This window comes from Ornithorhynchus anatinus, chromosome 21 (genome assembly GCF_004115215.2).
Source record: "Ornithorhynchus anatinus isolate Pmale09 chromosome 21, mOrnAna1.pri.v4, whole genome shotgun sequence".
Taxonomy (NCBI): domain Eukaryota; kingdom Metazoa; phylum Chordata; class Mammalia; order Monotremata; family Ornithorhynchidae; genus Ornithorhynchus; species Ornithorhynchus anatinus.
The window spans coordinates 19,221,529-19,238,251 of NC_041748.1; the positions used below are offsets into that span (position 1 = coordinate 19,221,529).

The window sequence follows — 16,723 nt, forward strand, 5'->3', positions numbered from 1 at the left end:
TTCCTTCTCATTGTTATTTGAGCCCAGCTTTGTTGAGAACCTGACTTGGTCTCCTGTGATATGTCTAATGCTGAGCATTTCACATTTTCTCCCCATCGAATAATTTGTCTCTGGGGCTTGGTCAATCCTTCCTCCTCTTCCCCCTGTACTCCTTGTCTGTCACCCTCCGTCCACCCTCCCATTCCCCCTGCCCCGTGAAAATGCTGAAATGCACATCACATCCAATTCATTTGAAAGCAGAGGACTAATCAGGCCCAGGACACCCAAGTCAAGAAGCCACTGGAATTTGTCAGCACTCCAGTGGGAGTTGAGGAGCAAAGTCCTACTTCTAAGGCCATATCACCTTCAACGGTGCTAGAGACATCATTTTCAGACCTAGGCAATGTGGGATTTGCCTAATTGCTCCGCTTCAAACCTTCACCAAACCTGTCCTGAATGGTTTAGAAAAGACTGCCTAGGGGTCCTCCCTTTGCTTCAAGAGCAACCATGATATAGCCATCACCAGAGGGGTCTTTTTCAAGTCATCTTTTTTTTTTCCTCCTTTCCTCTTACTAACCCCAATTCAGATTCTGCGATACAGTAGCTCACAGTTTTATTTTACGTTTAGATGCGTAAGAAGGGCTCCGTCCGAGGTACAACGGCCGCTGATGTCTAGATGAATCCTCTGTAGAGTCAGAGGCAAAATCAAACTGTGTAAGTGGAAGAGTTGGGTGATAAACAGGGAAACCAAAAAAACAACACCTCTCTGGTGACGGGCAGTTCACTTTCTGAATGACGATCTCAACCTCAGGGAACCTCTGGGGGAATTTCACTCGGGATTGGCGGGTGGGGGAAGAGAACCCAGATAGAATAAAAATGTTCGATAAATGGGGTTGCCAACTTGAGGTCCTGTTTGCAGGTATCTGTGGATACAGCCACCCTGGCCTCGCTGTTGGCAGAGGTTTTAGGGGGGACCGGAGTTGCTTGCACCCTTTCGGAACCCTACAGCTCTGCCTTTTGAAGCCAACAGAAAGTTAAGCGTTGGCACGCTTCATCCAACCAGAGGAAAATAGCGTTAACCTCTCCTTTGGGTACCGACTCCAGTATTCCCATTCAAGAATCCTGGCCCTAGGAGCTTCTTCTATGATAAAGGGCCTGATGACTTCCACTGGCAACTTAATTTTGGTCATTTCACTCTTACAATATTAATAATAATAATGATGATAATAATGTTGGTATTTGTTAAGTGCTTACTATGTGCAGAGCACTGTTCTAAGCGCTGGGGTAGACACAGAGGAATCAGGTTGTCCCACGAGGGGCTCACAGTCTCAATCCCCATTTTATAGATGCGGTAGCGGAGGCACAGAGAAGTTAAGTGACTTGCCCAGAGACCAGTAGCAGAAGTGGGGTTAGAACCCACATCCTGTGACTCCCAAGCCCACGCTCTTTCTACTAAGCCACGCTGCTTCTCATTTGTAATATTAGTAATTTCTCTCACAGTGAAAGTACTTTGGCAGTACTTTTGGATCATTTGCCTGAAGCAAAGTATTCCTTTCTCAGAGTAAATTAGTCACTTCCCCAACAATTCCAAAATGTCAAAGCTGGTCATAGGTTCAGAAAATCCACTGGCATAACTCAGGGTTAAAGATTTTACTGAATTAGCCAAAAAAACTCACCACCCTCCCTCTCTGACTACAAAAATGTATTACAGCTTAAATATGAGCTGCCGCCACCTGGAGTTAAGTCAATGGTCCTTACCTTTAGTAAGATAGAATTAGAGCTCGGTACACATTTGAACTTGGTTTTGCAAAGTTTGGTTTGATCCCCGGCAAAGTATTTCAGTGGCGACCCTTGATTTCAGTCGGCCTGCCATTGGGATCGAAATGTCCCTAAGAGATCAATTGTCCCTAAGTTGCTCCACTTTAAGTTCACTTAAAGCTAAGTGTTAAAGCTAAGCTAAGTGTAGTGATCTTAAAGAGTTTAAGATCACTTGCTGCTGATAAAGACCCTCTGGTAGTCAGCCTCTCTTTTCATGGAGTGTGTTGGTGTAAATGTACCGTGCCGAGCCGAGTTTCTAATCCATAACATTGCGCTTTTATCATTCCGTTTTCTTCCAGTTACGTAATCAAGGTCAAGTGAGGGGAACAAGTGCTGCCAGTGATGAATGAAGATGGATCTGTCCAGGAACTGCAGTGTTGATGTTTCACAAATGTGTGCATGGGATGCTGTATGTACATGCACACGTCACCAAACCCGTGTGTATATGTGGACGTGGGTGTATCTTCGCCTGTAGCTGTAGATGAGGCCCATAAAGCTAGAGGAGCAGATACACTCACCCACATGTGTATATATATATGTACATACATACATACATTTATTGAGGGGATTCGTACAATTTCTCCCAAGTACTGTACCTATCTTCAGCAAAAATGCAAAGGAAAATATTTTCATTATATATACCTGAAGCAGATTTTAATAATTAACGGAATAATGCCATTAAAGGATGATTTGATTGCGATGTGCTAGCTGGTATGTTTCAAGATATCAAGTTGTGGACCAATCTGTACTTTTTTAATGGATTTTCTTCCCTTGAATCAGTCTCTTCCGACTTTCTATTTTAGCCTCAGAAGCAAGCAATTTAGTCCCAGAGCAAAAGTTTATTCTGCCTTTTTAGTTATCCCTCTGATTCTGGAATGTAAACTATGAATGTATTTATAGCCTATTTATTTCTGGACCATCATTATCTCACAGCCAAATTTGAAGATTTCCATGAGTAAAGAATACAGTTGCAGTCCAATTTTTTTACTTGCCTTGATGGGAAAATCCTTTAAAAGAAAACACCCCCATTTTATTGGATTTTTGTACGTTTGAATTTCAAGTATTTTTCTAGAGCAAAAACTGGCAGAAATGGATATGACAGCTTGTGATTTATAATGAACACTTTAAACTTTTCAGGAGTCTGTTAGGCAAAAAAGAAATTGGTAATACTGGTATTTAGTCTTAAGGTGTACCGTAGGGGGTCTAGAGAAATTGGAAGTGGAGTGAAACTCCTCATTTCGGAAATGACTATTTTCTGAAATTGCCGTCGGGAAAAACTATGCAAATGGTCTAGGTTTCTCACAACTTACACAGTGGAATATAATGATGACTCTCAGCTCTTTTCATGTTGAAAATACACTTTAATTAAAGAGATGTTCACTTTCAGCTGTGATGAAAGTGCAAAAGGTATAGCGTCTGTTAGGAGACCCAGTGAAAAGAAGGTATCATACAAACCTTGTGTCAGCGGCCCTCAACAAGGACAGTGTCTTCAGGATTTTTTAAGAAAATATTAAAATGGAGCATATCCTAGATCTATATTATTAAAATGCTTGGTAGGTAGAACAAAATTTTAAAAAAGTTATTTTAGAAACAGTTAGCTAGGTTAGAGTTTATCAGACTTCTCTGTCGATCTTGGATTCCTCCCCCCCACCCCTCCCCACAATCCGTCCTAGAAGCCTGCGTAGGACGAGGTTTGTTTCAGCCATGAAGTTGTAAATCACACTTCTTCCCCTCTCGCCACCGAAAACACACCCAACTCCGTAGCTAGCGGAAGCTGGTTTGCATCTGAGTTTTTCCACGGAGCCCAGCCAGCCCAACCTCAGCAGCCCCTCTCCCCTTCCCCGGGCGATTCTGGCCTTCGCCGGGGCGATTTCAGCGACTCGGATGAGGTCGCCGGGCTGCGTTGTGCCTACCCTCCCCGTCCTCCTTGGGGTGCAGGACCCTCCTCTCCCCCCGTCATCCGTCCTCTGGGTTCTCGGGATGGAAACGGTGTGTACTCCCTGAGCGTCATGGCGAGGTGGGCTCCGTCTGAAGTGGAATCGTGGTCGAAAGCGGCGGAGGACAAGGAGGGCTCCTGCTCCTCCTCTTGTGAGATAAAGGGCCGCCTTCCCTCCTGCGGTTGGACTCGACTACCCTTGGCACCGGGGTTTTCATGTTTTTCAGATGACCGGTGGGGATTTGAGGGAAAATCTGGCGAATGTACAATATCTAGTTTACTTGATTGTCTTGATGTAAATGAACGTAAAACAAAGGCAAAGACATGGAAACAAAAATAAATTTGATCACAAAATGCCATTTCCGTCTCCATGGGTGGTTATTTTTCTCTGGTTTACACTGTGTGATTTCGGACACTCTGCTTTGCAGAATAAAAACTGTAATTCAGGGATAATGTTGGAGTGTTTTTCACCCCGTAATTCAGGTAAAGATGGGATTTAGATTTCAAAAAGTCAGAAATTTCAGATTTCAGTTTAGCTTGTATTATCTGTTTCCATCAGCATTCTCTTGAGCCTTGGGCACTCTTTTTTGGTGTTTTCAAATATCCTAGGAGCGCAGTGGCTTAATACCAAAGCCACCTGTTGGCCCATGTAGCTGGTGAAGTCCTCAGAGCAGAGTGGTTTGAGTTGCGTAATAATAGTAATAATGATATTTGTTACATGCTTTAAGTACTGTGCTAAGGGCTGTGATAAGTACAGTAGGAGCAGATCAGGCACAGCCTCATCCTTATCCTTTCCTCAGCTGACTCCAATTCTTAACAGTCTTCTTATTGTCTCCTTGTTCTACCCACAGCCTGAACTGCTGCCTGGAAGACTGTGTCTAGGAGAACTGTCTATCAAGGGAGAAACCTTAACTGGCCAATCAGTCGGTAATATTTGTTGAGACCTATTGTGTGAGGAGCACTATCCTAAGCCCTCTGGGAGAATACAGTAGAGTAAGTAGACCTCATTCCCTGCCCTCAAGGAGTGCACAGTCCAGCAGGGATGATAAACACTAAAATAAACTAGAGATGGAAGGAAGTCATTGAGTATAAAGGTAAGGACACAAATGCCATTAAGGGAGGTGGGTGGTGAGTTAAAACTGCTTTCAGGCAGGGAAAGTTTCTACCAACTCTATCATATCAGTCCATCGGTTTTTATTGAGTGCTAAGTGCAGAGCACTGTACTAAGCGCTGGGGAAGTACAATACAAAAGAATTAGCCGACATTCCCCGCCCAGAGTGAGTTAACAGTCTAGAGGTACTCTCCCAAGCTCTTTGTACAGTGTTTTTATACAGTAAGTACAGTACACTCAATAAATACCAGTAATTGATGGCCCAAGAGAGCTGAACTGGTCACTGGGGGGATGGAAGTTGGGAAGATGTAAAATTAACCACAGATTCCCCTCCAGCTGTTAACTCCAAGGAGCTCTGAAATGCTCAGACCTGCTGAAGAGTGGAAGCAGTGCCTGAAAAATCTCTGTGGAATATTGGCTTCAGACTTCACCGCTATTCCCATTCTGCAGGTACCTAATAGCCCTTAGTTCACTTTTAGTTGTTGTGACTTTTTTTAAAATGGTATTTGTTAAGCACTTACTATGTGCCAGGCACTGTACTAAACTCTGGGGTAGATCTGAGTTACTCAGGTTGGACATAGTCTGTGTCCCACATGGGGCTCACGGTCTTAATCCCCATTTTACAGATGAGGTAATGGAGGCCCAGAGAAGTGAAGTGAGTTGCCCGTGTTCACACAACAGACAGGTGACAGAGTCAGTTTTAGAACCCACATACTTCTGACTTCTAGGCCAGTGCAGTATCTACTAGGCTACTTGTGTTCCTCAGCAAAAGTTATAGGCCCACTGACTAACCTCCATTTGACACTCCCTCTCCCCCCCAGTGATAAAGCTTGAAAACCATTTGACACCCCTGTTGAACGGTTTTCAAGTGTTTGAGGCAGCCCAGGAAAAGTGAGAATCTCCAAAGTACTCATTCATTCATTCAATAGTATTTATTGAGCGCTTACTATGTGCAGAGCACTGTACTAAGCGCTTGGGATGAACAAGTCGGCAACAGATAGAGACAGTCCCTGCCGTTTGACGGGCTTACAGTCTAATCGGGGGAGACGGACAGACAAGAACAATGGCACTAAACAGCGTCAAGGGGAAGAACATCTCGTAAAAACAATGGCAACTAAATAGAATCAAGGCGATGTACAATTCATTAACAAAATAAATAGGGTAACGAAAATATATACAGTTGAGCGGACGGGTACAGTGCTGTGGGGATGGGAAGGGAGAGGTGGAGGAGCAGAGGGAAAAGGGGAAAATGAGGCTTTAGCTGCGGAGAGGTAAAGGGGGGATGGCAGAGGGAGTAGAGGGGGAAGAGGAGCTCAGTCTGGGAAGGCCTCTTGGAGGAGGTGATTTTTAAGTAATCCACTTCAGTGCAGAATCGTTATATTCTTATTTTTCCACAGTCTGTTTTCAGATAAATATCAAAAAATGTAATGCATTAATTTACATTTTTCCCTATTGGCATTTTCATGTGCAAATATAAATGTTATTGCCGTTAGCACAGTGAAAGCGAACCTCATCTCTTATATGTTTGGTTTTGCCCCTGAAACCTTAGATACTTAATGTTAAATATGATAATCAGAATGTTAAGCAGGTTGTTGGGGCATAAAATAACATTCAAACATTCCTGGTAAAGCCCAAATGGGAGATTTCTATTCGCATATGTTATAATTACCTTGCTATTATGACATCCAGAAAGCACCGTCTTTTTCCAGTAGTGCGAAAACACTTTATTGCTATGAGAAAGGCGTTAGGTTTTCCCTCTATATCGGGCTGTTGACATGTGGTAACTGCTATGCACACAGTAAGCGTTCAATAAATACAACTGAATGAATGAATGTACTAATACAAATTCATTGAGTGGATAGAGAGTATCAGGCTGTAACTGTCAATGTTGTTCACTGAGATTGCCTCAGTCAGGAAGAAGGTACCATACTAAGGTTTTCCCCTTCGCGTATGTGTCTGTTCTGTTGTCCTCTCCCATGCACTTAATACAGTGCCCCGCACTCAGTAAGTGCTCAATAAATACAATTGACTGACTCCACGTATGGTGGAAAAGTAATAGTCAATCAGCAGTGTTCACTGAACACTGTACTGGGAGCTTGGGAAAGCACAATAAAGTTAGTAGACATTATCTCTGCCCTCAAGCAGCTTACGATCTAGTTGGGGAGATAGACACTAAAGTATATTACAGGTAGGGGGAAGCAAAAGAGTATAAATATTTGTATAAAAGTATAAATGGAGGTGGGGGTGTGTGAATAATAATTGTGGTATTTAAGGGCTTACCATGTGCCAAATACAGTAGTAAGCCCTGGGTAGTAGTAAGCCCTGGGTAGTAGTAAGCCCTGGGTTGGCCAGAGTCCCTGTACTAGGTGGGGCTCAAGGTCCAAGAAGAAGGGAGAATGGGTATTTCATGCCCATTTTACAGATGAGGTGGAAGAAATGAAGTGGTGGGAGTGGAGGAATAGGGTGAAGAGGAGCAGCATGGCCTAGTAGATAGAGCACAGGTCTGGGAGTCAGAAGGACCTGGGTTCTAGTCCTGGCTCTGCCACTTGTCTGCTCTTGGATCTTGGGTAAGTCGCTGACTTTTCTGTGTATCAGTTTACCTCATCTGTAAAAGGAGGGGATTAATGTGGTACATGGACTGTGTCCAACCTGATTAGCTTATATCTACTCCAGCGCTTAATATAGTGCCTGGCCCATAGTAAGCGCCTAACAAATTCCAATTACAAAAAAAAATAAAATGAAGGATTAATCAGGGAAGGCTTCTTGGGGCAGATATAGTTTCAGAAGGTCACTGAAGATAGGGAGAGGGGTGGTCTGCCAGATGAGGAGGAGAAAAGATTTCTAGGCAGAAGAGTGAACCACAGGTTGGGGACAAGAGGAGAGTGAGGCACAGTGAGAAGATTGGCTTGAGAGGAGTGAAGTGTGTGGACTAAAGGTTAGTCAGTCATTGGTATTTATTGAGTGCTTACTATGTGCAGAACACTATGCAACAATATACAAGACACATTCCCTGCCCACAGTGAGTTTACAGCCTAGAGGGGGAGACAGACAATATAAATAAATTGCAGATATGTATGTAAGTGCTGCGGGGCTGGGAGGAGGGTTGAATCAAGGGAGCAAGTCAGGACAACACAGAAGGGAGTGGGAGAAGAGGAAAGGAGGGCTTAGTCAGGGAAGGCCTCTGGGAGGAAATGGGCTTATTATTATTAGTAATAATAATAATAGTTATTATTATGGTATTTGTAAAGCACCTACAATGTTCCAGGCACTGTTTTAAGTGCTGGGGTGGATGCAGGGTAATTGAGGTGAATACAGACAGTGTCCCGGAGAGGGCTCACAGTCTTAATTCCCATTTTACAGGTGAGGGAACTGAAGCACAGAGAAGTTAAGTGACTTGCCCAAGGTCACACAGCAGACAACTGGCAGAGCTGGAATTAAAACCTAGATCCTTCAGATTCAGTCCCTGTCCTGCACAGGACTCATAATCTAAGAGAGAGGAAGAGCAAGTTTGTTATCCCTGTATTACAGAAACTAAGGCACTGAGGAAGTGCAGTGACTTGCCCAAGGTCACACAGTCGGCAAGTTAGTGGGGTCCGGATTAGAATGCAGGTCTCCTGACTCCCAGTCTTGTGCTCTTATCCCACACCCTGTTTTCCCCTCTCCAGCTGACAGAAAAGCCAGCCTTGTCCTGTTAGACTTCTGCAGTTCTCTAAGGGAGTTAATGGTAATTCTATCTCTTCAGGTGGAAAATCACCTCAAATTCCCCAGGGAAAGGCCTGTCTCTTGCCCTCAGAGCACAAGCCAGGGACAATCGGATAGATGATCTTTTCCTGCTAAATCCCTTTAAGAGATGGGACTGAAAGCCAAGGAACAGTACTGCACTGTTTTCACACCTTATCTTAATGAGCAGAGCACTGCTATCAATCAGTGGTATTTAAGAGCCCTTACTGTGTGCAGAGTACTGTACTAAGTGCTTGATTTTTGTACTAAGTGCTTTGATTTTGCCACCTGGAGTACACTTTTCGAACCCGCAGTACCTTAAACCGGAGCAAATTGAATATGCTTTTGCTCGATCTTATTACGGTAATTGGCCAAAACCATCTTCTCTGGGAAGGGATCTTTGCCCGGTGAGATTTCATTACCATCTGCCATAAATCGAGGCGAGCTTCGCTCATTTTGGTAAATGCAAAATTGGATTCCGTTCTTTCCTCCACGCTCTGTTTTCAGCTTCCAGATGGCTAATCCACATGAAGTAATAGAAACGCAGCATAGTTCTGTTTAACTGAACATGGAGATGTGATATTTATTCACTGATGTGGAGTGCTGTGATCCATGCTTCGGTAGCACTTCAATAAATAACTCCACTGCACAAAGATTTCAGCGTTCCGTGGGAAAGGTTGAGTTCCTTGAATGTTTTGGAAGACTTGTAGGAGAGTCTTCGCCTTTGCGAGGATAAACTCAGATTTTGTGATTGCAGAAGGCCTGAACTCACCTATAATGATGATGATAATAATATTGGCATTTGTTAAGTGCTTACCATGTGCCGGGCACTGTTCTAAGGGCTGGGGTAGATACAGGGTAATCAGGTTTTTCCACGTGAGGTTCACAGTCTTAATCCCCATTTTACAGATGCGGTATCTGAGGCACCGAGAAGTTAAGTGACTTGCCCAAAATCACACAGCAAAAAGGTGGAGCCAGGATTACAACCCATGACCCCTGACTCCTAAGCCCGTGCTCTTTCCATGGACCCATGCTGCTTCTCTAGACTGTCTCTAGAATGTTAGCTCGTCGTGGGCAGGGGACTTATCTACCAACTCTTTTTTTAATCATATTTATTGAGCGCTCACTGTGTGCAGAGGACTGTACTAAGTGCTTGGGAGAGCAAAATGAGACAATATACAGACACATTCCCTGCTCACAATGAGCATTATTCTGTTTTATTGTACTCTCTCAAGAGCTTAGTACACTGTTCTGCACATGGTAAGTGCTCAATAAATAATCATTTATTAAGTGCTTATTGATTGATTGATGGATATTTACCAAGCACTTATGCACCCAGCATTCTGGTAAACACAAAGGCAGATAAAAGTCCATCAGGTCAGATCCAATTCCCACAGGAGGTTCACCATCTCACCTTAAAACGTAAATACAACCAAAAAAGATCTGGACTTAATCGGTGACTCCTGGTTGAATGAGACAAGATTGTGGTCAGTTATTTAAAAAGAAACGGTATGGGAATGTGTATGAATGGAGGGAACAGGCAAGGTGTGGGAGATAATATTTCTGCTCTAATCTGCATAGAGAGGACTAGCTTTCCCAATCTGAAAAGTTGTTCCTCATCTTCTGTGTATGATCTGGTGCCTGGTGTACTTTCAGAGCCCAGTCACCAACCCACAGGAACTGGGCAAATGAATCAAGGAACGTGGATGAAGCATCCAAGCATCCTTTCTTAACCATTTGATCCTTTTTCTGCATTCCTTCTCTCATTCTCCATCCCTACATTGATCCTTGGGGACTGGAAAACGTTCAATTCATGTCTCCCCACTCTTCAAAAACCTCCAATGACTGCCCATCCATATTTGCACCAAACAGAAACTCTTTACCATTGGCTTTAAAGCACGAAATCAACTCACCCCATCTTACCTCTCTTCACTGATATCCTGCTCCAGCTTAGCCTGCAAACTCCGCACCTCTAGCACCAGCTTCCTCACTGTGCCCTGACCGCAGCTGTCTTGCTGCCGACCCCTTTCCCACCTCCTCCCCTAGCCTAGAAATCCTTCCCCCTATGTATACACCAGAGCACCATTTCACTTTCAAAGCATTAAGATGCCTTCCCCGATTAAGCCCCCTTTTCCCAGCTAGCTCTCCCTTCCATGTGGCTTATGCACTTGGATCTGTGATCTTTACTATTTGGTATTCACCCTTCTCCTTTCCCCCACAACACAACATAATAATAGTAATACTATTTGTTAAGTACTTAGTGTTTGCCAACCACTGTTCTAAATGCTGGGGAAGATAAGAGAGATTCAAATTGAACCAAGTTCTGTCCCACATAGGGCTCTCAGCCTAAGTGGGTCATCTTACATTTTATAGATTTTACAGATGAGGAAGCTGAGGCACAGAGAAGTTAAGTGACTTGCCTACGGTAACACAGCAGGCAGGTGGCAGAGTCAGGATTTGAACCCAGGTCTTGACTCCTAGGCCATGCTCTTCTCACTGGGCCACACTGCTTATTACAAAATAGAAAAGCGACAAGTTTCCTACCACAAGAAGCTTACATTCTTAGAGGGGAGTCAGACCTAAAAATCTAGCCCAGTGTTTGGTACCTAGTAAGTACTTAATCAATCAATCAATGGTATTATTGAGCTTTACTGTGTGCAGAGTACTGTGCTAAGCATTTTGGGAGAAGAAATACCACAGAGTTGGTAGACACACTCCCTAACCACCAGAGATGTGCTTCAGTTCCCTCATCTGTACAACGGGGATTAAGACTGTGAACCCCATGTGGGACATGGACTGTGCCCAACCTGATTAGTTTGTAATCTATCCCAGCACATAGTACAGTGCCTGGAACATAGTAAGTGCTTAGCAAATACCATTAAATATTTTTTAAAAAAAGATCATTTTCTCGGCCCAGCCATAAGTAGTGGACAAAAGGGAAAGAAAAAGAATTAATGGCTCTTTTCTGTGGCAGTCTTGAATTTAGAATAGGTGATCTTGTGACCTTGTGAGGCAGCTAGTAATATGCCGTGCACCTCACAGGATGTACTCTCTGCATTGCCTGGGCAGATAAAGCTATTTTGGAGGCGACCTGCGACACAAATGAATTTCCTTCTCTCAGCCGGGCGTCCTTGCAGTTCCCAGAACTCCTGGAAATAATGACCTGAGGGCTCCGCTTTTAACTTTATTTTTAACCAAGACCTTTAAGGGATGCAGATGCTTTAGAACGTTGCGACCTCTGTCCACCAGTCCAAGTAAATAGTTTTGAACTCTAAATCCTCCCAAAAAGGTGGGTTGGTTGTTGTCGTTAATGGTATTTGTTGAGCACTATGTGCCTGGCACTGTGCTAAGCACTGGGGTAGATATAAGGTAATCGGGTTGGACACAGCCTCTGTCCTACATGGGGCTCACAGTCTTATTCCCCATTTTATAGATGAGGGAACTGAGGCACAGTGAAGTTAAGCGAGTTACCCAGGGTCCTTTGGCAGACGAGTGGCAGAGCTGGGAATAGAACTCGGGTCGTTTCGAATCCCAGGCCCAGGCTATATCCACTAGGCCATGCTCTTTCCTAGGTTGCATAAGTTTAAGACAAAATGAGCTCATTTTCACCCCTATGTGGCTGAAATACCAAAGGGGGTCACCGATGGGATTTAGGCCTAGAGTCAATTGATCGATTGTATTTATTGGATGCTTACCATGTGCAGAGTGCTGTACTAAGTCAATCAATAGTATTTATTGAGTGCTTACTGTGTGCAGAGCACTGTACTAAGTGCTTGGGAGAGTACCCTATAACAATGTAACTCACATTCCCTGCCCAGTTGGGAGAGGATAATACAACAGAGTTGGTAGAGACAGTCCCTGCTCACAAAGAGCTTACAGTCTAACAGAGGAGACAGACATAATAATAATAATAATTATGGTATTTGTTAAGTGCTTACTATATGCCAAGCACTTTTCTAAGGGTTGGGGTAGATACAGGGTAACCAGGTTGCACTGCATGGGGCTCACACTTTTAAATCCCCATTTTACAGGTGAGGTAACTGAGGCACAGATAAGTTAATTGCCCAAGGTCACACAGCAGATAAGTGGTGGAGGCGGAATTAGAACCCACGACCTCTGACTCCCAAGCCCGTGCTCTTTCCACTAAGCCACACTGCTTCAGTGGTTTTATGCAGTGAGACTTGTTCCCCTCTCTGAAATCCAAGCGCAAAGCCCAGCAGCTACTGAAGCAGAAAAAACTTTCTTTATTCTGGACTCAGACTCTCATGACTCTCAATCCGAGGCAGAGCGGATAACAGCGCTGTCTAGCAGAAAGAACCGAGGCCTGGGAGTCAGGAGATCAGAAGCTCTGATTCCCACTCTGCCCCTTGCCAGCATGTGAGCTTGGAGCTGGGACCTCAAGCCTTGATCATCCCTGCCTCTGGAAAATTTGGATCGAGACCCAAAAATTATATCCGTTGGTCAGTAGTGTTTATTAGGTGCTTATTTGGAGCAAAGCAGTGTGCTAAGCACTTGGGAGGATATAATACAATACAGTTGGTAGCCACGATCCCTACCATTAACAATAATAATAATTATTATTATGATACTTCTTAAGGGCTTAATATGTGCTAAGCACTGGGGTTGAGATACAAGTTAAGCAGGTTGGACATAAGCTCTGTCCCACATGGGGCTCATACTCTTGATCCCCGTTTTATAGACGAGGTAACTGAGGCCCAGAGAAGTCAAGTGACTTGCCCACAGTCACAAAGGAGATGTGGAAGAGCCAGGATTAGAACCCAGGTCCTTCTGACTCCCAGCCGGGCTCTATCCTAGGCCATGCTGCAACTCACAGTCTAATGGGAGAAACAGACATTAAAGTAATTACAGATAAGGGAAGCAACCGAGTATAAGGCTATAGACATAAAGACTGGAGGTTTGGGAGGGTAGCACCTATGTTTAGAGGTGGGACTAAGTGCATGCTAGAAGCGGTAGGGAGGGAAAATAGGGTAGAGTGGCCCAGTGGGTAGTCTGGGAAGGCTTTCTGGAGGAGATATGATTTCAGTAAGGCTTTAAAGACTGGAAGGGTACTCATCTGTCTTTCTGTCCTATTAGCAATTTGGAGCCTCCCCGCAACCAAGACCTCACAACCTCCCACACCCTGCCCCTTTTTCCACCCCCCATGCTCAAAATTAAAAGTTAACAGCTGTGCCACTATGAAATAGTAATAGTGATAGTAATAGCATATATTAGCATGTAGTGCAATGTTCAGCGCACAGTAATTGCTCAGTAAGTACCACTGATTAATTATTGAGCCTCTACACTTAGAACAGCGCTTGGCACATAGTAAGTGCTTAAAAGTACCATCATTACTGTACTACAGGCTTGGGGAAATACAAAAAGTGCATGCTTCTCACCCACAAGAAGTTTACATTCTAATGGGGAAGAGGAACATAAAATACTTAGAGTAATCAAAGTAAACAGTCAAATGTTCAGTTGAGTAGGCACACACACTAGCATTCCTCAAAGGGTCAATTGAGCTCATTTTCCAAACACACTGGTCTTTCACATGGCAGCTGCAGACAACTGTGGTCTGAAAGAGAGAAGACAGGTGGAGGGGGAGATCTGATGAATAAAGGGTGAAAAAGACATTCCTTGATATTCTTCAGGTCTCATTTTTGGAGAACGAAAGACCAAGTTCTTTTGTTCAAAAATCCGAGAACTTCTGGAATACTTGCCAGTCCTGGAATCTCCAGTCTGAAGGGAAAATGAAGTGTCCTTGTGACTTGAAGCATCAAAATGCGGTAGGTGAGTCTTGGGCATATTAGAACATTTCACGGATTTTATTCAAGCAAAATTGATTCGGGCCGGTTACGCATCAACCAAACATCGATTCTGAAAGCCATAATTATTCTTTCAGCTGCTTCTGATTTGATAGATGTAGTTAGGGTGCTGTTTAGTTTGAGACCAGTCAGTCTGGTTTTCAGCTGGTCCATCCCCTGTCTGCTCCAGATTTGCAACTGGATGTGTTTTTATTTCCACATCCAGCCCCCCTCCATCTCAACTCCTGCCGCCCATCAGTTGTATTTATTGAGTGTTTACTGTGAGCAGAGCACTGTACTATGTGCTTGGGAGAGAACAATAGAGTTTGTAGACCCATTCCTGGCCCTCACTGAGCTTACAGTTTAGAGGGGGAGACAGACAAAATATAAGTAACACTACGCATATGGACATGAATGCTGTAAGGGCTGAGGGAGAGGTGAATAACGGGTGCAAATTCAAGTGCACAGGCAGATACAGAAGAGAGTGGGAGAAGAGGAAATGAGGGCTTAGTTGGGGAAGGCCTCATGGAGGAGATGTGCCTTCAATAAGGCCTTGAAGATTGGGAGAGTGATCCTTTGTTGGATGTGAAGAGGGAGGGCATCCCAAGCTGGAGGCAGGATGTGGGCAAGGGGTCGTTGGCAAGATAGATGATTTTGAGGTACAATGAGTAGGTTGGCTCAGAGGTTGACCTCTGAGTTCACAGGGACCTGGGAGAGGAATGCAAGCAGTGGGGGTGGGGGGCAGGGGTCCCCCAAAAGAAGGCTGTAGGTTCAGGTGGTCTAGGGAGGACTTCTGCAAAATAGTGCCCATAACATCATCACAGTAGACTGAGTGACTGGCATAGCAGATGCAAGGTCATGTGCTTCTCCTGGTCCCCCTGGAAAAAAGAGAGAATAAGAATGAGAATGAACATGTGTGTGTGTGTGTGTGTGTGTACGTACTGCCGCACCTGGATTGGAGTAGCAGAAGAGTGAGAATGGAAAAGAGCGTTTTGGGCAGTGTGTGGGGGAGTTAATTCAGTAAGACTGCCACCTCCAGGGTAAGAAGAACAGAAAGGATTCAGAAAACAGCAAGAGGCGGGACTCAGATGATGCACTAGTCTGATATCCAGTTTGGAAACACCTGAAGAGTTCAAGAAAGGCAGTGGCATAGAGTGCAGGGGAAAGAGAGTGACTAAACTTAGTACAGTGCTTTGGAAAGCCCAAGTCCTAAATAAATACTATTGCTACGCTACTACCAAGTGAAAGGAATCCAGTCTGAAAATAAAATGCAATGAAAACTGCTGAGAAACATTTAGCAGAAAGATTCTTTATACCAGCCCTAAGTGTTACCTCAAGGAAAAAGAACTACATTTCAAATTTATCTTTAAGAATCAAAAGAGACTCCGAGACTAAGGGTTGCTTGCTTTTGAGAACGTTTGCCAAATATTACAAGAAGTAATGTGGGAGTCAGAGGACCTGGGTCCTAATCCCTGCTCTGCCACTTGTCTGCTGTTGTATGACCTTGGGCAAGTCACTTATCTTCTCTGGGCCTCAATTCTCTAATCAGCCAAATGGGGATTAAGACAGTGAGCCCTTTGTGGTATAGGAACTGCCTGGCACATAGGAAGTGCTTAACAAATACCACTATTATTATTAATAATAGTAGTTACTGAATAAATTTCAGCAGCATTTAAAAGTAGATCCTACCTTTCCGAACAGTGCTTGGCACATAGTAAGGGCTTAACAAATGCCATGATTGTTAATATTAATTGAGTGTCCATCAAAATAATTGATGGGAAAGGGAAGCAACTGAGTAGAAGATTATGGGCATAAGTCCTTGGAGGGGGGGATGGTCGAGGGGAGTAATTTTGGGGGGTGGGACAAAGTGCATGGTAGAGGTGAGGTAGAGAAGGCTCCATGGAGGAGTGATAATAATAATAATTGTATTTGTTAAAGCACTTACTATGAGGAGGTATGATTTCAGTAGAGCAGAAGCACTATATTAATCCCTTGAAAGTGTAGTAAGTGTCTACCAAAAACCATACATAGTAGTAGTATTAGAATTTATGAGCATTATCCCTGCCCTCCAGAAGTTTATTTTAATCTCACTGTGGGCAGGGAATGTGTATGTTTATTATTGTTTATTCTTCCAATTACTTAGTACAGTGCTCTACACACAGTAATCACTCAATAAATACGATTGAATGAAAGTTTACGATATATCAGGGATTCCATGGTAAACAGAGTGTTTAATCTGCTTAACCTCTCTCTTTTGTGGAAAGTCAGTCAGTGAGTGAGTCAGTCAATTGTATTTATTGAGTGCTTACTATGTGCAGAGCACTGTACTATGGACTTGGGAGAGTACAATAGAGCAAT

At 43.8% G+C, this 16,723-nt stretch overlaps 1 protein-coding gene across 2 annotated transcripts in view; it reads left to right on the top strand.

Moving 5' to 3' along the window:
- PITPNB (phosphatidylinositol transfer protein beta) overlaps nt 1-4,092 on the top strand; it is a 73,762-nt gene extending 69,670 nt beyond the window's left edge. Inside the window, exons 11-12 of one of the 2 annotated variants that reach the window (XM_001508729.5) lie at nt 608-693; nt 2,097-4,092. In XM_001508729.5, the coding sequence (XP_001508779.3) occupies nt 608-655 (48 nt within the window). In that variant the 3' untranslated portion in view covers nt 656-693; nt 2,097-4,092. The remainder of the gene's footprint in view (nt 1-607; nt 694-2,096) is intronic. The other variant, XM_007667529.2, reaches the window with a different exon arrangement.
- Nucleotides 4,093-16,723: the final 12,631 nt, after the last annotated feature.